Source organism: Eleutherodactylus coqui, chromosome 8 (assembly GCF_035609145.1).
Source record: "Eleutherodactylus coqui strain aEleCoq1 chromosome 8, aEleCoq1.hap1, whole genome shotgun sequence".
NCBI classification, from domain to species: domain Eukaryota; kingdom Metazoa; phylum Chordata; class Amphibia; order Anura; family Eleutherodactylidae; genus Eleutherodactylus; species Eleutherodactylus coqui.
The window spans coordinates 74,312,909-74,334,711 of record NC_089844.1 but is presented as its reverse complement, the minus strand read 5'-3'; the positions used below and the strand labels follow the sequence as shown (position 1 = coordinate 74,334,711).

The 21,803-nt window shown below is 42.0% G+C and overlaps 1 protein-coding gene across 3 annotated transcripts in view; it reads left to right on the top strand.

The window, feature by feature from the left end:
* MAP3K20 (mitogen-activated protein kinase kinase kinase 20) overlaps nt 1-21,803 on the top strand; it is a 187,291-nt gene that overhangs the window by 24,363 nt on the left and 141,125 nt on the right. For 2 of the 3 annotated variants that reach the window (XM_066575837.1, XM_066575839.1), the window contains exon 2: nt 7,327-7,519. In XM_066575837.1, coding sequence (XP_066431934.1) covers nt 7,361-7,519 — 159 coding nt within the window. In that variant the 5' untranslated portion in view covers nt 7,327-7,360. Of the gene's footprint in view, nt 1-3,781; nt 4,015-7,326; nt 7,520-21,803 lie in introns of those variants that run through there. The other variant, XM_066575838.1, reaches the window with a different exon arrangement.

Sequence of the window (21,803 nt, the reverse complement as noted above, 5' to 3'; positions counted from 1 at the left end):
TTATTCAGACGACCGTATATCGGCTGGGTTTTCACGCCGAGCCGATATACGGTGCCTTGTCTGCAGGGGGAGAAGGATGGAAGAGCCAGGAGCAGGAACTGAGCTCCCGCCCCCTCTCTGTCCCTTGCCACTGTTTGCAATAGGAGGGGTGGGAGCGGAGCTAAGTAACAGATTAGCTCCACCCCTGTCCCGCCCCTCCCATTGCAAATAGTGGCGAGGGGCAGGGAAGGGGCGGGAGCTCAGTTCCTGCTCCTGGTTCTTCTATCCTCCCCCCCCCTGCAGACAAGGACACCGTATATCGGCTCGGGGTGTAAACGCAGCCCATATACGGTCATCTGAATAAGCCCTTAAGTTGATTAGTATGTCTCAAAAAAAACTTAAAACTATTTTGATTGACTTTTTTCAATCATTTTAATTCCATAAATAGAATTATTGACATTTATGAAGAGATGGCTAAGAATATCCTTCCACTTATGGCCACCTTATTTACTTCTCCATCATTAGTCTCTATTACATAAGAAATGTCCTATTTAAATATTTAATTTGGTGGAAGCCTCTGATTATCCTTGATCTAAAACAAGCTGTTCCTCACTGATTTAGCTGCAGCGCCGTCTTGTGGGATGATAGGACATGACTATTAAAACTTTTTTTTATAGCAACTCATTCAAGTTAAAGGCGGGTCACGTAAGGTCACTGGGAAGAACTCTGGAAGCAAACTATAATTACACAACGTTTTGTAGACCTAAGAAGGCCACCATATTCAGTAATGGTAATCAGTGCTCTATAGAATGGAAATATGTCGGTGCGGGCCAAGAAGTCAGTTCTCACTAGTTATTTCTACAACTGTTTATGAAACCTTTGTCTGGAGAAGATGATGTTATTTGAGGCTATAACATTCATATCATGCGGTTACTTCTCTACGTGCTCTTCCAGTTCATTTTTCCTGGGAACTGACGTGTAAATAGAATCTACCGGAGGTGCGTGACGGGCTATCTGCTAATTACACATCACCGGCCAGAAACCATATCATTAAAAATACATATCTTTCCAGGACAAATAGAAACTGTGTTGATAGTAGATATGCTGTGTTAACGCAGGACTATTATTAGCATGCGCTATACGTGATGGAAAGCTCTTCAGAATATACAGGAGGGATTTCTATTAGTTTTAATAAGCACAATTAATATGCTTTTGATAAAAAATGAACAGCTCCGTATTTTCTAGTTATTGGTTGTCTTGGAGCAAAGCCAGCTCTTCTATGCAGTACAATGTCCATGTCCAGCTGGGATCATGCTATCTCCGCTTATGAGCATTGTAGTGTATATGCTAATTTAATCCATTACTGCTTTGCATGACATAGGTTGGGCAATTAATCAAATTAATTCAATTAATTGTCATTTTCTTGAAGCACTAAATCAAAATAAGCCCTGCCCCTTTGTGGGTGGGGCTAATGTTAGGTTGAGGAGAGATAGGGTGTGTAGGATGCTGGGAAATGGGGATGTGATGAAGGCAGGAGAAGACAGTATATGGAGACTGTGATGGAGTGTGTGCATACTACATGAGGGGGCAGGAATGGCTGCGGGTTATGGAACCAAATTTTCGGCCAAATTGCAAAGCCCTAATCACACATACCCAAAAAAGACATATTGTAGGCGGTTTTCTGGTGTGGCTGGTCCTCCCATGGTAGTTTCACATAACTCATTCATTTCAGTGGAAAATAGCCTATTACTAGATCATTGGTTGTCAAATCAGTACGTTTTAGGACATGCCCCATTGACATAAAAGAGAGCTGATTTAAGGGGTATTTACATCTCAGTCCTTTATGACAATTCTCAGCTCAGCTCTCCCCTATTCAACCAGGTGAGGTAGCAACAGACTGAATGGGGGAAAGACATGCTTGCTCAGCTCTTTTCATAACACACTGTGTAGGACAGCCCAGTCGGTCAATTGCCATTAGTTTGTGAGTATTTATTCTGGCTGCTCCCCACAGAGGACGCTTGTTCTTCTCTCCTGCCTGTCTGACTCCTGTCTGTCTTGGCTGAAGACTCTCCGTCAGAAGGTGTTTCTCGTGATGTTGGTGGTTCCTGGTCCAGTTCTGCAATCCAGTTAAGATAAGTAGATCAGGGGTGTCAAACTAATTTTCACTGAGGGCCGTATGTAATTGTAAGACTTTATTTTAAAGGCTATAGTAAAAGGGAGGGCGGGAGGGGAAATAGACCTGAGCAAGGTTCTAGTCCAGAAGAATTGGAGTACACTCCCCAAACTCAGATACTTGACTCTAAACTACCAGGTAGTCGGGGGAAAGGTAAAATTATAGGAATTAGCTGAACGGTTTTCCAAAAAAAGAGCCATTACTCAGTGGAGTGAGAAGCAGTATAACACAACATCCTCTCTGGTCCCTGCAGCAGGCTCACAGGATAAGGCAGGCTGCAGTCCTCTGCAGGATTGTAGCAAGGACCAGCTGGGATGTACAAGCCGCCTCATGGTCTGAACCCTGAAAAGTAGCGCTGTGCTGCAGGATAGGCTCAGTGGGAGAAGCAAACAGGAGAGTGCACAAGACTCCGGGGTCTGCTGTAACAACCACAGCGCTCCTCCTGCATACACCCGATGATGCAGTGTAGGACCAAGATGACGCCCATGATGCCGGTACCCAGTGGCAGCCGCAAACGAGTCCACCGTGCATTAGGTGGTCTTCCCAGGACAGCTCAGGACCCTCCAATCTAGAAGAGGCTCTACTACGTACGGAACCCGCGAGCCAGATAAAGTGTCGTCATGGGCCAGATTCGGACCACAAACCTTGAGTTTGACACATGGAGTTGAGATGGCTATTATTTATAAGCTGGAGTGCTGTAACGTAATTTTCTCTGTACTCTGGTGGTATTATATTGTGCATCATTTAACCTTTGCTACTGTTTCCTGTAACCATCTAGAGAAAAAGTCAGGGTCCCCCCAGGTTAGGGTCACCCCAGGTTCCTGACATGGGTCCGCATTCATCAGGGTATCGCTCTGTTTATAGGTAGGGTCTTTCCTAAATCAGAGAGGTTACGGCCTGTTTCCTTGTATTCCCTGCTTTGTTTTTCCTTATCACAAAGTAGTGTATTTTGCATTGTAAGCATTTTATAGTGTATATATTTACATTTGGGTAAGATGTAATAGTTACAGTCTGCACTGACATAACACCCCTCTCCACCTTCAACTACAGTTTCATTGAAATAGTGAGAAACTGCATCTCCATCTCCCTCCTCCTCCTCCTCACTGTCTACTATTTACTGTTTCACACTAAACTGATTTCTTGGAGAACACTTTTCAATATTTACAGACAATCAGTACAGGAAAAGGGAAATTCAAGCTGCTGGAAGGTGAGAAAAATGTTGCCTTCCTGTAAAAATACACATTACATTGATTTATGCAAAAAAAATGCTTTTTTAATACTAATATTTTTAATGTCTGGGGTTACGGCAAGTCAGTAAATGATAAATAGCGGAGACAGACATTTTTTTGGATAGCTATAAAAAGAAAGAGAACATGACCCAGTCATCTGGTGTAAACGTAAGGTCCATTCTTGGAAGCATACCTCATGCTCAGGAGATGACGATGGCTCTTGTACTCAACTTCATTCGCGAAGAATAGTCACCTTCTAATTCTTGCAGAATTTAAAGTAGAGCATGCAAGTGTCTCCAGTACAAGACTGGTCTCCCCTCCCCTTCCCGGACAAGAATTGTTTGTCATGGCTAATTGTGTAAATGAGCTAGAATGTTCGTGTGTTTTGACTATATTGTGAAATGAGTACAACACGGCGCTACGGCGTGCCTGACATTCCAGAACAGCTATGTGAGCTGACAGCGTGCACTCCAGCCGCTAGCACTTCACTATAGAAGATCTCCTGGCACACCAGCTTCTTGTTACCGTTGTACCCTCTCTGAGCGGAGACATTACATTAATTACTCTATGATGTGTCCCCTGGGATAGGAACATCAGGAACTTTCCCTGCCGTCTCTGGAAGAAGTTATAACTGTAAGTTTATTGTTTTGTGCTTATTTTAGTTTGTATTATTTTTAGCCAAGTTGGAAAAAGTTTGTGCTCTAAGAAACTGAGTTTCCAACAGTTGCCATGACTTTTGTAGTAACCTAGTTAACAACATGGTGGGCAGAATATTAGGAAGACTTGTTTATTCTAGTGCTGTACGCCCGTCACTAGTGTAACGTGCATCCTCCAACATGATCCACGCCCGTTCATAGAGGCGTATTTGTGCAGCGTATTATGCACGCTATTTTAACACGAGTAATATGTAAATAGAATCCATTGATTTCAATGAGTTTGTTCAGATGAGCGTATTTTTTTTACAGAATAATAACATTGCGGATTGCGCTATTTTTCCAGAAAATAAAAACTGATACCTGACAGAATAGAAACAATCAGATCCATTTCTTTCAGGTTTATTTCAGTTGCTCTCCTCCAAAAATAGAGCAGAGACACGGAAACCCTGACCCTAGTTCAGGTGTAAAACTGAACTGAACTGACCCTTACGCAGGTGTGAAGGCAGCCTTATACGTGGACGACATATGCAGTGTGAGTGAACCAGAAGGCAGCTTCTAGCATCTAATGCATTCCTGTTTACTCTCTCATGAAACTTCTGCCTGTCTGGAATTGGGGTCTGTTATTGGAGGTAACTCTATCTCTGTTCAGTTGGAGGAATGAAAAGTGCTTATTTTATGTAGTCAACAAGGCGATAGCTCTTCTTTCCATGCAGATTTCACCCCATATGGTAATGGTGACCAAATACCATTGGACGTCAGAGCAGAGACCTGTATGTCTCAATATTAAAGGGGTTGTCTGGGACTTTTACCATTGATGACCTGTCCTCAGGATAGGACAACACCTTTAAAGTGACCCTTGGGTTCCTGGGCAAAATTCTGTTTTAGGACAAGAGGGGGATATATTACTTGCAATTGCTCTTCTCTGCTGTCTCTCCAATGCACTGGTCCTGTTTTCGGCCATCCACGATGGTCAAAGAAATCTTCAGACTACCTAATCCCAACAGTGCATTGGTAGTGTTAAACTACTAATACACTATATCTGCTTTCTGTTTGACCAGAACTACTCATGTGACCAGCACTGGCCAATCAGAGAGCAGTGCACAGTGTTGGAAAATTGCTATGGTCATCTTGGATGGCCGAAACCAGGGCCAGAAATTTGGGGCTTCGGAGAAGAACAATTGTAGGTTATATACCCTTCTCTCCCTCCTGTTCTAGGATAAAATTTTGTCATTTTAAGTCACTACTATAGATGGTTCTTCTTTTAATTTCAAGACTATGTGAAAGCTGTCTCGTCATAGGCTCATGTTTCAGTTTACAGTACCTGACATCATCCTTTCCTAGTAAAAGGCTCATTGGAGAATTATAAAGGAACTTATGCCATAATCAGCACTGTAAGCAGAGGCGTAACCTGAAGCTTCTGTTCCCAGTGCTAACAGGACCACCAACCATCATGTAATATTTAGAGTATGTGTGTCCTCATGTGGCGGATCGACTTATGGTCTCTTTAGCTTTCCGGCCTGCGGATCGCCCGGTGTGGGAGAATATCGCAGCATGCTCCATTTTAACCGTGGATTCGATGGGATGGCTTCCATTGAAGTCAATGGAAGCCGTCATATCTGCACACAGCTATCATTTTGGCTGATCCGCGGGAAAGCAGGACATTCCAAAAAAATGATTTTTTCGAATGTCTGCGGGCACAGCTAGATTCCGCTGCAGGATCCAGCAGTGGAATCTGTGCATACAAGTGGACATTCGGCCAAAATGACAGCTGCAGGTGTGCCCCGAGTATGACTGCTTCCATTGACTTCAATGGAAGCCGTCTCACGGAATCCGTGGCCAAAATGGAGCATGCTGCAATTTTTTCCCAGAGCGTGTGATCCACGCAGCGGGAGAAAACGGCATCCGCATGCTTTTAAATCGTTTGCAGATACTAATGCATCCCGATGGGCAGCTTTGATTTGCAGATCTCCCGTGCGGGTTCTGCAAATCAAAGCCACAAGTGGACATTGGGCCTAAAGCACGAGTCTAGTTGTCTTCTTAAGAAAAAACATTTAACTCACTTTGGGTAACATTTACCTGCTTTTTATTATCTTCTGTGTTATTTGCTTTGTCTGCATTTTAGCATTGCCTCATTAGTGTATCATCAGTAAGGATAGCGTAGCTTACAGGGACTTCAGTATAGTGCCAGAGTCTCTGCTGCTCTGTCCTTCTCCCATGCTTAAAGCCCTTTTAACACCAATCAACGTGCAAATCGCTCGTTAGATAATTGTGCCGTGTGAACACTGATGGGATCTTTCATGCAGACCATAAAATCATAGTTGGTCCGCCGCTGCATTATTTAGTTTAAACAGGCAGATGTTCATCTATGATGCCTGTTTACTGTGAATGGAGGCAGGCAGGTCGAAATGATCTCCGACCCGCTCCGCCTCCATTCACTGAGCGACGATCCTCCTCTGTAAAAGCACAGGAGTGATCATCGCTGGGACTGCTGTCAAACACTTCAACATCCAACAGTCGTCAAAAGGGGCTTACCACTGTAGCTCATCCTGTTCAGATTGGCTGCTGAGTGTGAGCACAAGCTCTACTCTGATTGTACAGAATTTTGGTATGTAGGGTGTTGATTTTCAGAAGAGGCTGATCCATAAGTTAGAAAAAATAGTTACCACAAATGTGCTGAGGGAAATAAGCCCCAATGTCAAGGTAGCTTGGAGAATCAACTTGAGTTGCTAGTGGTAAGGTATACCTGGCACTCTGTGTGCGCACACTTAGTACACTGCTACTTTAGGGAAGGACTTTCTGCATGGAAATTCCGCCCACGTTTTTAATCCGCGGATTAGCCAGCAAAGTGGACAGATTTGCAACAATTTCGTCCACACACTGCGGCCAAGCCGCGCTGAAATTGCCATGCGGTGCAGAAATCAAAGACGCAACATGTCAATTCTTTCTCCGTTTACGCAGCGGCCTCTCTCCTTTCTATGGGGAGAGATAACCGCAGCGGAATGCTGACGGGGAAGCCGCTCCAAACTCCCGACTAAAGCCTGAGGGTTTGAATCTGCGCTCATCCTGCGGAAATCTCGAGGTTTTTTTCCGTGCGGTCATTCTGCGAGATTTCCGTGGGATATCAGTTCTTTGTGAACCCACCCTAAGTGTTTTACATGTTATGCTTCTTATACCTTCATTTTATTGACCTTCGTATGTATTCGCCTTTTACTTTCATTCACCATCTTATTTTTTGCTGTATAATGTCTATTTACAGGCTGTGTTCTAAATACTTGTGTTTGTCTTGCAGGTCGTACCCAAGAGCTGCTCTTTGTCATTATGAGATGTCGTCCTTAACTGCTTCGTTTGTACAGATTACATTTAACGACTTGCAGTTTTATGAAAGCTGTGGAGGTGGAAGCTTTGGGAGTGTTTACAGAGCAAAATGGCTATCACAGGAAAAAGAGGTGGCGGTGAAGAAACTGCTGAAGATAGAGAAAGAGGTAGGAATCTGGTGTAATTTAGGTTAAAAGGGCAATTGTTCCATTCGCCATAATGTGATAGTTACTGAGATAAAGCAGACGTAAACGCATCATTGTTGTATCATGTGATGCTGATTCTTATTTTGGAAGGCTCATATATATATATATATATATATATATATACACTACCGTTCAAAAGTTTGGGGTCACATTGAAATGTCCTTATTTTTGAAGGAAAAGCACTGTACTTTTCAATGAAGATAACTTTAAACTAGTCCTAACTTTAAACAAATGCACTCTATACATTGCTAATGTGGTAAATGACTATTCTAGCTGCAAATGCCTGTTTTTTTGTGCAAAATCTACAAAGGTGAATAGAGGCCCATTTCCAGCAACTATCACTCCAGTGTTCTAATGGTACAATGTGTTTGCTCATTGGCTCAGAAGGCTAATTGATGATTAGAAAACCCTTGTGCAATCATGTTCACACATCTGAAAACAGTCTAGCTCGTTACAGAAGCTACAAAACTGACCTTCCTGTGAGCAGATTGAGTTTCTGGAGCATCACATTTGTGGGGTCAATTAAACGCTCAAAATGGCCAGAAAAAGAGAACTTTCATCTGAAACTCGACAGTCTATTCTTGTTCTTAGAAATGAAGGCTATTCCATGCGAGAAATTGCTAAGAAATTGAAGATTTCCTACAACGGTGTGTACTACTCCCTTCAGAGGACAGCACAAACAGGCTCTAACCAGAGTAGAAAAAGAAGTGGGAGGCCGCGTTGCACAACTAAGCAAGAAGATAAGCACATTAGAGTCTCTAGTTTGAGAAACAGACGCCTCACAGGTACCCAACTGGCATCTTCATTAAATAGTACCTGCAAAACACCAGTGTCAACATCTACAGTGAAGAGGCGGCTGCGGGATTTTGGGCTTCAGGGCAGAGTGGCAAAGAAAAAGCCATATCTGAGACTGGCCAATAAAAGAAAAAGATTAAGATGGGCAAAAGAACACAGACATTGGACAGAGGAAGACTGGAAAAAAGTGTTGTGGACGGATGAATCCAAGTTTGAGGTGTTTGGATCACAAAGAAGAACGTTTGTGAGACGCAGAACAAATGAAAAGATGCTGGAAGAATGCCTGACGCCATCTGTTAAGCATGGTGGAGGTAATGTGATGGTCTGGGGTTGCTTTGGTGCTGGTAAGGTGGGAGATTTGTACAGGGTAAAAGGGATTCTGAATAAGGAAGGCTATCACTCCATTTTGCAACGCCATGCCATACCCAGTGGACAGCGCTTGATTGGAACCAATTTCATCCTACAACAGGACAATGACCCTAAACACACCTCCAAATTGTGCAAGAACTATTTACAGCAGAAGCAGGCAGCTGGTATTCTATCGGTAATGGAGTGGCCAGCGCAGTCACCAGATCTGAACCCCATTGAGCTGTTGTGGGAGCAGCTTGACCGTATGGTACGCCAGAAGTGCCTATCCAACCAATCCAACTTGTGCGAGATGCTTCTAGAAGCGTGGGGTGCAATTTCACAAGCTTACCTCAACAAATTAACAGCTAGAATGTCAAAGGTGTGCAATGCTGTAATTGCTGCAAAAGGAGGATTCTTTGACGAAAGCAAAGTTTGATGTAAAAACAATGTTATTTCAAATACAAATCACTATTTCTAACCTTGTCAATGTCTTGACTCTATTTTCTATTCATTTCACAACGCATGGTGGTGAATAAGTGTGACTTTTCATGGAAAACACAAAATTGTTTGGGTGACCCCAAACTTTTGAACGGTAGTGTATATATATATATATATATATATACACATACACACACACCAGGGTGTCCCAAAACAACGTTTACACATTTTGAACAATTACAAAGTCAGTGTTTACAGAAATGAATAATTCTTTTTAGCTAATTATTTTTTTAATGCCTGTTTTCAAACTGATAACCGTTCTGGTCCAGGCGCTATGGGTAATGCGAAGCAATGAAGTCTCAAATATCAAGAATCCTTTTATTTGACATTTGTGTGCATTCTTGTTTGCCATAAATATTACCTTTTAAGCATCACTATAGAAAAAAAGTCTTTGGATCTGGGCCCTTGCTGCCCCTAGGAACCCACGCACCCAGGCTAGGACGCATGCACATGCCACCACTGACAGGGACAACTGGACAGGATAAGAAGACACATTGAGCCAAAAATCACACTATACAACAGCGAATACGCAAACACTAGTAGCAGATGTTAGTGCTATAAATGCCAGGTATTTGTTGACATTTTGGCCAAAACATGTTAGCTAGCAGGCCATGTCATGGCTCCCTGTAATACCTCTAGTCCCTACACTAACCAAGAGTCCAGCGACATAACCAAACAAAACCACAAGACACAAACCTTTCTTGCAGCCACCACACATAGAACCTGCTCACACCATACAGAGAGAGAATGAGAACAGAGACAACTGAACACACCCACACCTGGGAAGACAGCTTTATGTGTACTGACCTGGAGTGATTGGCTGGCTGGACACACACACCCCCAGCTAACACAATCCCCAACACCTGAGCAGGAAAGCTCCAGGGAACCTGCAGTACCACAGATCTCAAGAGACAGACGTGACACTCTTCTTTGAGGTCCTGCTGAATTTGTTCTATGACAGATTGCTGCAGAAAGTTCACGTTAACGGCACCAGTCACAGTAGTGTTAAAAAAAAGAATGGCCCAATTAATCCCATCCAGTTTTACTTGGCGCCAGTTCTGATTTATCTCCCCCAGTGAGTTATAAGCTATTATATGTGTCAATTTTTGGGACATCCTGTATATTACTATTCACACATTATGTAATGAATATAGACTTTTCCATGACAATATCCGTAGATCTTTTTACTGTTCTAATGCAGAATCGGAGATTGAACAGATGTTTCATTGGATTGTGTATATAAGACATATTTCACTGATGTTTGAAGCAGTAACAAGATTGTTTACTTCTCCAAGTGCAGACATTTTTGTACATTCCAGTTAAGGATACAGAATTCATTCAATGTTAGTCACTTGTAGTTGTACGGCAATTTAATATGAATTATCTTAAACATGCGATTGTGGGTTTATACAGATAATCACGTGCTGGCATGAAAGTGTTTCATAAAAATCCAATGATAAGCAGAAGTAGTCTTGAACAGTCAGTTCTTCAGATACACCTGTGCTAATGATAGCTGTAGCCAGGAAGTCATCTCTCGATCGGCTCATGAGGATAGTCCGGCTACACCGCAGCTCTCTGGCCCCCGGTATGAGCTCAAACTGCTATATCCCGACTTGGAGCTTAAGAACACAGGTTTTAACTCTGTGCCAGGTCTCTGAGACATTTATTATATATTGAAAATCCAGAACATCCTAAGGGATTCCCAAAGGTTAAGTATTAGTTACTAGACACAAGTCATGACAAATGCAAAGGAAGAAGGAAACATGTCTGTGTGGCAGGTCGTTCTTCTTCATGTTGAAAGAGCCGCTGAGTAGCAGCTGCCCAGTCTGCCATCGCCTGAGCTTAGACAGAGACTTACGTTGCACGATTCTTGGCACAAGAGCAGAAGGATAACGTTACTCTTTGAGTTACTCTCCTATCTTTTCATGTATAGACATTGCACTTGATTTCTATTATCGTCTTTGAGATGTGACTGTAGCTTATTGAAACTTTCTCTCTTGGCCAAGAGGCTCAAGTTTGGGTCACATCTGTTGTGCATTGGGCAGCAAATGGTTGTGTTCCATCCATTGAGTTGTCCAACTGTTAGAGTAGCTATAGTTACATCAATAAAGGTGTTTTCCCATCTCATAAGGTGATGGCACATCGGTAGGGCATGCCATCACTTTATGATCGGTGTTGTCCGATCCCTGGAACCACATTTGATCCTGAGAAGGAAGAACAACAGATCTGGTGCGGGGAACTCCTCGCTAATGGCTGAATGGAAGCAATTTCTCATAATTGCATTAATTAAAGGGAATTGCTATTCATACAAAAGTGGAGCTAGTTTTTTGTAGACCAAAAAAACTTTTAGTGTAACATCACCTATGTTATAGATAGCTAACTATTAAAGGGGTTGTCTTGCAGCAGCAAGTGGGGTTATACACTTCTGTATGGCCATATTAATGCAATTTGTAATATACATCGTGCATTAAATATGAGCCATACAGAAGTTATTCACTTACCTGCTCCGTTGCTGGCGTCCCCGTCTCAATGGCTCCGTCTAATTTCGGGGGCTTCTTGCTTTTTTAGACGCGCTTGCGCAGAAGGGTCTTCTCCTTCAGGTTGGTCCGGGCGTTCTGGCTCCGCCCCCTTCTAGGCGTCATCGCGTCGCTCCGCCCCGTCACGTGTGCCAATTCCAGCCAATCAGGAGGCTGGAATCGGCAATGGACCGCACAGATCCCGGCGGCCATCTTGGAGAAGGAAGAAGAAGGAAGAAGTCGCAGAGCGGGGATTCGGGTAAGTAATATTTTTTTTGTTTTAACACATCCCTTGGGTTTGTCCTGCACCGAACGGGGGGCCTATGCAAAAAAAAAAAAAAAACCCCGTTTCGGCGCGAGACAACCACTTTAATGTCTGACCCTAAAATAGGCTTGGAAAAGGGCTTTGCTATTAGTCATACCAGAGACATTGCTATATAAATGCTGCTAATATTATCAAGGAGTCAGAAAGCCAAACTCCCTACTGTGACTCTGACGACTTTATTTTTCTACAACCTGACTCCAGCTCCAACTCCGACTTTTCCACAAATGGCTTATGTATAATAGTAATAACTAATTTACTTTAGTAAAATACTAACTTCAGACTTGTGTATTGACCCCTTCCCAACGTGCACCATACATGTATGGCGCATGCTCGGTATCATTATACAGAGTGGCTTGAGATGTAAGTCCTCCCCATACATGGTAGGTGTCGAACACCTGTCTGAAAAAACTGTGCTCGGAGATAGCTCTGATTGTGGCTCTTAACCATTTAAATGCTGTTAATTTTGACAGTGGCATTTAAATGCCCTAATTAGCGTGTAAAAGTCCCAATTAGTTACCCTCCCACCATGAGATTGCAGGGTGCTGTTCAGATATCATGGCAGCCTGGGTTCTTCTAAAGGCCCCCAGGGCTGCAATGAATGTTTGCTTATTAAGGACACCTGTCATAATGCAATATACTGCAACAATATAGTATCACCGTATAAGTGATCTTAGACTCGTAAATTCAAGTCTCATTGAAGACACAAAAAAAGGGGAAAAAATAAGTAAAATAAAGATTTTGCATATTTATTTACTAAAAAATATTTTAAAAAACACATTTTTTTCCAGTTGAATATGATATTATTCCTACATGGTTAATGCTGTAAGGAAAAAAAATATGCAATACATTCCAGAATTGCACTTTTTTAGTCACCCCGTCTCTAAGAAAAAATGGTATAAAAAGTGCTCAAAACATTGTATGTATCTCCAATAAAAACTGCATGTCACAAAGCAAAAACTGAGCCCTCAGAACAAAAAAGTTATGAGGGAGAATGTAGTCAGGACCACGCAATTGTTTTAAAGGTGTCGTCCAGGTTTAGAAAAACATGGCTTCCAAACACAGCACTGCCCTTGTCCATAGGTTTGTGTGTGCTATTGCTATTTTTTTAAAGGTTTTTTTTTTCTTTTAAAGTAGAACATTAAAAAAAACTATATAAATTTTGTATCACAATAATCACACTGACCCACAGAATAAAGGTGACATTAATTTTTACTGCACCTTGAAAGCCATAAAAGCAAAACCCCTAAAATGGCACAATTGCATTTTTCCCCATTTCACCCCACTTAGAAATGTTTAAGTGTCCAGCACATTATATGGTACATAACATAGTAACATTGAAAAATACAAGTTGTCTTGCAAAGTCCTCAGACATCTACATCGCTGGATAAATAAGGGTTTTTTAAGGTTAACAAGCATTAGCAGTTAGCGCCACCGACTCTCAGTTCAATACAGTTCCTCCAGCATAAGGTCTTGTTCAAAGAAGTGTATTTGCACCTCTAACGAATGGTCCTTTCTGCATTTTTTTGCAATAGTCCCTTCTGCGTTTTGGGGTTTTTTTTTGCATGTGTGCGCAAAAATGGGAAGGAAAAAATTTAAATTAAAAAATGCATGCATCTCTCTATTGTAGTTTGTAGTACCTATAAAATGCCAGGTTGTTACCTCAACATCCATCATGGTGAGAGCTACATACATTGCTTGCTCCTCTTTAGAGTGTTGGAGAGGAAGGTGACCCCCTTTCTCTAAATAGCTGGGAGTCCTGGAGGTGGAACTTCTATTTATTATGGCACACGCACAGTATACGTTCAATTTAGGTGATACGCAAGGGGTATCATAACATTATCAATCAGGTATACGTAATTATTATTTCGATGCATCGGAGAAGAAACAATAAGAAACACTCAAGTGATGTTTTCAAGCTCTTCCGAAGTGTTTTATTACTTGCGTAGTTTATATGGAGAAATGCAATGCAGTGATAATTATAATCAGGCAACTATCGAAAGTCATAGAAGTGCAGCATTTTGCTCCAGCAATTTCTTGCAAATCACAACCGAGGTCTTTTATGACGTTTCATTTCACATGCAAAACTAGTAAACCTGTTCTGCTTTCGACCAATTTTCATGAGACTTTTAAGTAAACTCTATTAAGTCCAGGGATTAAGGGAATGTTATTAACCCGCAGATATAATGTGCAGAAGCAACTGCTAGATTACTTTTACTGTATATACCATAAATGTCTCATATAGGAATACCTTTGCAACCCTTGATAACTCAACTTCAATGTACTACAATGCTATAAATTTATTATTATGCAGCAGTCATGTTAGCGATTGCTACATCTGTATCAGTGGTAGACAGGGTGCATTTAGGTGAGTGTCACTTTAAACAAGTTAAAAGGAAGTAGCTAACAACAATAACCATGGTTTTATAGTTTAATCCTTGTTTCTTGATCCACATGTGATTAGTAGTCAGGCAAATATTTATTCTTGAATAGCATTTGGTGTCACAGGAAATTAACAGCAGAAGTGCGGGCAGAAGACTGACAGGTACGTTATTAAGAGCGTGCGTGCGGATAAACAATACAGACAGTAACATACACACAGTATCTGTGGCATATTAGGTAATCAATGTGCTAACGACCACTTGTCCGTCTGTCCGTGTGTGTGTGATGTGTGAGTTACATGCAGAGCTTAATGTATAGAATATGTGGGAAAGCGTCAGATGGATCTTTAAACCATAGATATAAAACTCTCCTTTTGGAAGTAATGACTCACCTGGCACCGAGCCGGGATCCCTAAGAGCAGGGATTAGCCCGCTCAGTACCTGTGGTCCTGGTGTGCTTGAGAGGCAATAGAAGTCACTTCTGGCCCATGGTGATCAAGCATGAGTGGACCCAGACACTGATAAGTGGGAGGGCGATGGTCCTAAAGAAAGAAATAAACTGCCAGAACAGTATAAAAACCTCTGCGCTCTTGACTTCTAATTAATGTGAATTATTTATTTCTCTAATAAGGAAGGCATACAAAAAAAAAATAGCCAAAGAGTAGATGGAGGGAAGCAGCTCTCATCCACTAACTTGGCAGTGAAGGGGTAAAATACAGATACAACGTGTTTCTGCGCTCGAGGGCACCTTTGTCAAGTATAATTGGTTGTAGCATACAACCTGCATAAATATGAATAAGGCCTTTGTTACCTGGAAATGTTTCTCTAGCCTGAGTGCAAGAACTGAGTCACCATTTGTGATGCTCTCCCTGCGTCCTGCGTCCCGCCGTTCAGCCCTTCACTGCCAAGTTAGGGAGAAGAGTTTCTTTCCTCTATCCACACTTTGGCTATTTTTTTGTGACATGCAGAGCTTGATAGCATCTGTGATGTCAGTTACAGTCTTTTAGCTCCGCCCCCTGATTGCATGACGGTGACATCATCACAGGTCCTTTATCCTCCTTCTTCACTGAATGAGGAATTATAGGCAGACTACATAGCCCACAAACCCCTGCGGCCTCAGTTGCTATAGATACAAAAGTACTCAGTCTGGCAGTTTGAATGTTGTGAGACAGCTGCACCCGTGTGGAGACTTGACTAAATGACCTCACAAATGTACACATGCATAGCTGGCGGTGCATATTGACCAACAACATTGAAGGATAGTCCTTCACCACTATCTTTACATCTGAACGTGCCATCATGTCATCTCAAGTGTTATTGCCGTCAACACCAGTCCAGCCTTCATCTAATCGTCAACCGCAGTCCAGCGTTGAAACAAACCATTGCTGTTGTGCAAACATGTCACCACAGAGGGTTCAACGCCACCGTGAAGCTAATGCAGCTTACATGACACAGTGACAAGCCACGATTTCACCTTAGCCACCAGCTGAAGTTCGTAAAACACATGCAGCTCATACACAAAAGCTATGAGCGAACATGTCTCCTCAGCAAGCTGCTGAAGTTCGTAAATCACGTGCAGCTCATATGCAAAAGCAACGTAGCAGAGCTGTGTGTGTGATGTGCATGTAGCAGACCTGGGTGGCGCATCACGCCACCAGAAACTCCGGTACTATAATTTCCTATTAATTACTAGTACAGATACTTAAGAGGAGAGTGTCTTTTTTTGTGAGAACCGGTTCACTTGTACCTTGCGAGCATTACGACTAAAGACTGATTTCTACTATTTTCTTTGATTACTGGACATCAGTCGGGAAATTCTTTCATCCAAAACACTGTGCTACAACAATACAGCTTTCAAAATTTAGAGCTCTTAAGATTTTCTAGGGTGTGGTATGAGCAATCGATGGCCAACTGGGCCATTATAAAAAGGGATGTTTTTTGTTTGTGAAGTTACAATATTCATTTTTATGGAACAACCATTGTAAATTACGACCATAACTTTGTCAAAAACTAGTAATTGTTTCTGAAGCCCCCAAGATGTCAACCCAAAATAATGCAACATGAAAATGAAAGAAAACTAAGATAACTAATATAGATAAAGCAGCTCTTTCGTATGAAAGTCAGGAGAAGCTTCAGGAAGCTGTAAATCACTTTCTACGTAGAGGACAGGAGCTTCCATAGGCTACTATACATTACATACAGTGCACCAAAATTATAGCATGGAGCCACCCTCGCTGACTGCCCAAAGGAGCAGTTCTTCCTGGCACTGGTACATAGCAGTCCATAGAGGAGTTTAAAAGGGGACTTGATGTCTTTCTGGAGCGAAAGGATACTACAGGATATAAATCTTAGGTTAATTATTAATCCGGGTATACAGGCAGGTAGGAACTATTAGGGGTTGATCCAGGGATTAGTCTGATTGCCATTAGGGAGTCGGGAAGGAATTTTTCCCCCAAAAGGGCTAATTGGCTCCTGCTCTTGGGGTTTTTTCCCTTCCTCTGGATCAACAACACAGGAGGAGAACAGGCTGGACTAGATGGACATTGTCTTCATTCGGCCTTACATACTATGTTACTATGTTAGGACATGTAGAACCGCATTGTATTGTAGAAAGGCGCTAGTAGACAGACAATTAGTGCAGGCACAGGGGTTTAGCAGTGAGATGTTCGGAAGTTTCTGCCATGTTGTATGTTGAATGTGGTTTCAAGTTACAGTAGCCAAGAATAGACCATTGTATGGTGAAAGCATTGTAACCAGAAGCTATTGTGACTTGGGGGATTACATGTATTATAATAATAACACACCATCTGACTACTACAACCCTTCATAGTGCACAACATAAGGTGAAGATCTTTGCCAGATAAACTATTCTGGTGTCTGTGTCTCCAAGTTTAGCCAAATGCACTTAACTTTCTCCCATAGGGCTCCAGCTCTTCACCTATGGTTTTTTTAGTCACAAAATAATGTTTCCCTAGGTGTGAAAATGTCGCTGACAAATTGCAATTTTCCCAAAAATTCTAACCATGCCAGAATTCTTGTGGTTGTTATGCAACTTTATTCCCCTTAGTGGTATATTTAGGTTTTGCATGATACAATTTTACGTCTAATATTTAGTGATTTCTGGTGGTAAGTGATCTCAAAGTTCTTTTAGCTAACAGCTGCTGTTTCAAACAACAAATTTTGCTGGGGTAAGCCTTGACGTTTATCACCTATCTATAGGGTGGGTGATAAAAGTATGAAGGGGGTCTCACTGCTGAGACTCCCATCGATTCCAAGAACAGTGGTTCCATTTTCCCCTCTCCTCACTGCGGGCCTATTGCGTTCTCCGCAGTGAGGAGGAGATTCAGTAGAGCAGTAGTCAAGCATGCATGGTGCCACTCTGTTCTTCTTCAGTGGACTGCCGGAGAGAGACGAGCACTTGTACTTAGCTATTTCTGTCAGCCCCCTTGAAACGAAAAGAGCGGTGCCGTGCATATGCGACTGAAGATCTATTCAATCTACACGTCACCGCAGGTGGGTCCAACTAGCCTGCCGTGATGAGAAGAGGGGGACATGCTCTTCTTGTCACCTCCCAGTCTTGTGATCAATGGGGGTCTAAGTGATGAGAACCATGCTGGCTGTCGGCTACAGGCTATACTGTAGGGACGGGCTGCATCTTAATGGGGAGGGTGCAGCTGTGCTGGGGAGAAGATGGTTAGAAGGCTGGAGGAGTGTTTAAACTAGGGACTGGGGGGAGGGCAAAAAGAGAAACAGGGGGGTAGACAGTGTAGATAGTGACCTGGGGCCAAGTAATGGGATTGGGGGTCGAGCAGAGGGTAGGGTTAGTACAGTTAGTACTGACAGAACAGCCAATAGTACCATTAGTAGCAAAATGAATTGAAAGAACAAAAACAACTGTATGAATTGTATGACAACAAATGCAAGAAATCTGATCGGCAAAACGGTTGATCTTAAAGCTTGAATGACTGATGAAAACTATGATCTAGTCGGAATAATGGAAACATGGCTTGATGATAAGTGAATTTACAGGGTTACAATCTCTTCAGAGCAGACCGTGAGAACCAGAAGGGGGAGGGGTGTGTCTGTACGTTAAATCCTACTTAATGCCGAGCCTACAGGAGGATATAGGGGCAGGAGATGAACATGTGGAATCTCTGTGGGTAGAAATACAGGGAGAAAAAAATAAAATACCGTTAGAGGTCTTGTATAGGCCACCAAAAGCAACAGAAGAAACTGAAATCTTATTATTAAGGCAAATAGAAGAGGTGTCAAACCGCAATGAAATAATTATTATGGGGGACATTATCCGAATATAATATGGGATAACGAAACCTGCAAATCTCATGAGGACGATAAGTTCTTGAGAACAATTAAAGATAACTACTTTACCCTTTGTGCGGGAGCCGACTAGAGGGAGGGCCACTCTGGATTTACTATTAACTAACAAACTGGACCAAATAATTATGGTGCAGGTTATTGGACACTTGGGAAATAGTGACCACAATATAATTAATTTCCAGCTGTCATTCAATAAGAATCCTTATCAAGGAGCGACAAACTAAACTTTAGTAAAACAAAATTTGATCAGCCCACAACTACTATCGGTAACATTAATTGGGACAATGTCCTAAAAAATATCAGTACAGAGGACAAATGGGAAAAGTTTAAAAACATCCTAAATTACCTCATGTGAGCAGTTCATATACCCTTTAAAAAAAAAGAACCACAAGTAAAAGGAAACCAATGTGGCTCGACAAGACTGTAAGGGGGGCAATAAATGAAAAAAAGAAAGCGTTTAAACTGCTAAAACAAGAAGGCAGCGAAGAAGTGCTAAAATCATACAGGGAAAAAAACTAAATATGTAAAGGAAAGATTAAAATTGCTAAGGAAGAGGCAGAAAGACTGATCGCCGAAGAGAGCAAAAATAACCCTAAACTATTCTTCAACTATATTAACAGCAAACCGATTTGCACTGAGAGCACTGGCCCTTTAACAAATAAGGCAGGAGAAATCATAGAAGATTATGTGGGGAAGGCAAATCTATTAAATAGTTTCTTTTCAAGTGTATTCACAAGAGTAAAGGAAATGTCACAAGAGATGTAGGGGAATAAAACGAACTCCCTGCTAAATATTGCATACCCAAGGACAAAGTGAAGAGCTGATTAAAGAGGATTAAAAATCGATAAATCGCGGGGCCCAGATGGTATACACCTAAGGGTTCTAAGGGAACTAAGTGATGTGATAGCTTGTCCGCTATTTCTAATATTATATGGATACTATCAAGACCGGGGCTGTACCACTGGATTGGCGCATTGCAATGTGGTTCCAATATACAAAAAGGGGTCCAAAAGACAGCCTGGCAACTACAGGCTAGTAAGTCTCACTTCAATAACTGGAAAAATATTCAAGGGGTTTTTGAGAGACGCTATCCTAGAATACTTCAAGGAGAACAACAGTATAACATCTAATCAACATGGGCTCATGAGGGGTCGATTACGTCAGACCAATCTGATCAGCTTCTACAATCAGGTAAGTTTTAGGCTGGACCTGGGAGAGTCTATTGATCTCATATATCTGGATTTCTCTAAAGCATTTGACACCGTGCCGCATAATAGGTTGATATATAAAATGAGACACCTCGGACTGGGTGAAAACGAGTGTATCTGGGTAAGGAACTGGCTCAGAGATAGAAAACAGAGAGTGGTAATAAATGGTTCATACCCTAATTGGGCCACCGTCGCTAGCAGGGTGCCACAGGGTTCAGTATTAGGCCCATTCTGTTCAATATATTTATCAACGACCTAATAGAGGGTCTGCACAGTAAAATATCAATATTTGCAGATGATTAATACAACAGAGGACATGGTACAGCTACAAACAGACCTAGATAAGCTGGGGGCTTGGGCAGAAAAATGGCAAATGAAGTTTAATGTTGACAAATGTAAGGTTATGCATATGGACAGGAGAAACCGATGTCACCAATATTCACTAAATGGGATACTGCTAGGGAAAAGTGATATGGAAAAAGACCTGGGGGTACTAGTGGATTGTAGATTTAACTGGAGCAACCAATGCCAGTCAGGTGCTGCAAAAGCAAATAAAGTCTTGAGGTGCATTAAAAGAGGTATAAGGGTGAAGGATGAGAACATTATTCTTCCACTATATAAGGCACTTGTCAGGCCCCACATGGAATACTGTATACAGTTCTGAACACTGGTGCTCAGGAAAGATGTTGCAGTGCTTGGGGGGTTTAAAGAAAGGCAACTAAATTAATAAAACGGAATGAGAGGACTAGAATACCCAGAGAGACTATCAAAATTGGGATTATTCATCCTGGAAAAAAGACGGCTAAGGGGCGATCAAATAACTATGTATCAATATATTAGGAGACAATTCAAGGATCGCTCCCATGATCTGTTTATACCCAGGACTGCGACGGTAACAAGAGGGCATCCGCTACGTCTAGAAGAAAGCAGGTTTCATCAGCAACACAGAAGGGGGTTCTTTGCTGTAAGAGCAATTAGACTGTGGAACTCTCTGCCTGAGGACGTGGTGATGGCAAAATCCATTGAAGAGTTTAAGAGGGGACTAGACGTTTTTCTAGAACGCAAGGATATTGCGGGATATAGACATTAGGTGACCAGCGATGCGGTTCTGGGTCTTACATTCAGGTAGGAACTATCAAAGGTTGATCCAGGGATTATTCTAACTGCCATTATGGAGTCGGGAAGGAATTTTTTCCCCCGAATGGGCTAATTGACTTCTGTCTCTTGGGGTTTTTTGCCTTCCTCTGGATCAACAAGGAAGTTGAAACAGACTGAACCAGATGGACGTTGTCTTCATTCAGCCTAACATACTATGTTGCTATGCCGATCAGACTTTTAGCATCTATGCAATGGACAGGTGATAAAAGTCAATTGCAGTACAAACTCTACAATGTTATTCCGTTATGTTACAGAGAAAAGTAAGGTGATGTTTGTAGCTAATACAGATGGAGCAATTATTCCAGAAAAATACTATTTTGATGTTTTCCAGCTGATACTTGTGAGTTTTATGACATACTTGTGAATACGATTATTCTTGTAAGGGTGGTTTCATATCTGCGGTTCCTTTGCAGATCCGGCACAAAATACCGGAAGAAAAGGGGGCTGCAGCTGAGCGGCAAGTAGACAGAACCCATTATAGTCAAAGGGATCCGTTCTACCCTAAGGTGAAGTCGTTTGCCCAAGCGGATTCCTTTTTCCTGCTCCCCAAATGGAGCAGGAAAGCAAAACCCCCCAATGTATGGTTCAAAATGTATTTTATTTTTTTTTGTTTTATAATTATAGTGATACAAATGTCACAATGAGACAAGAAATGTTTGTCAAGTTATCGCCTTAAAGCAA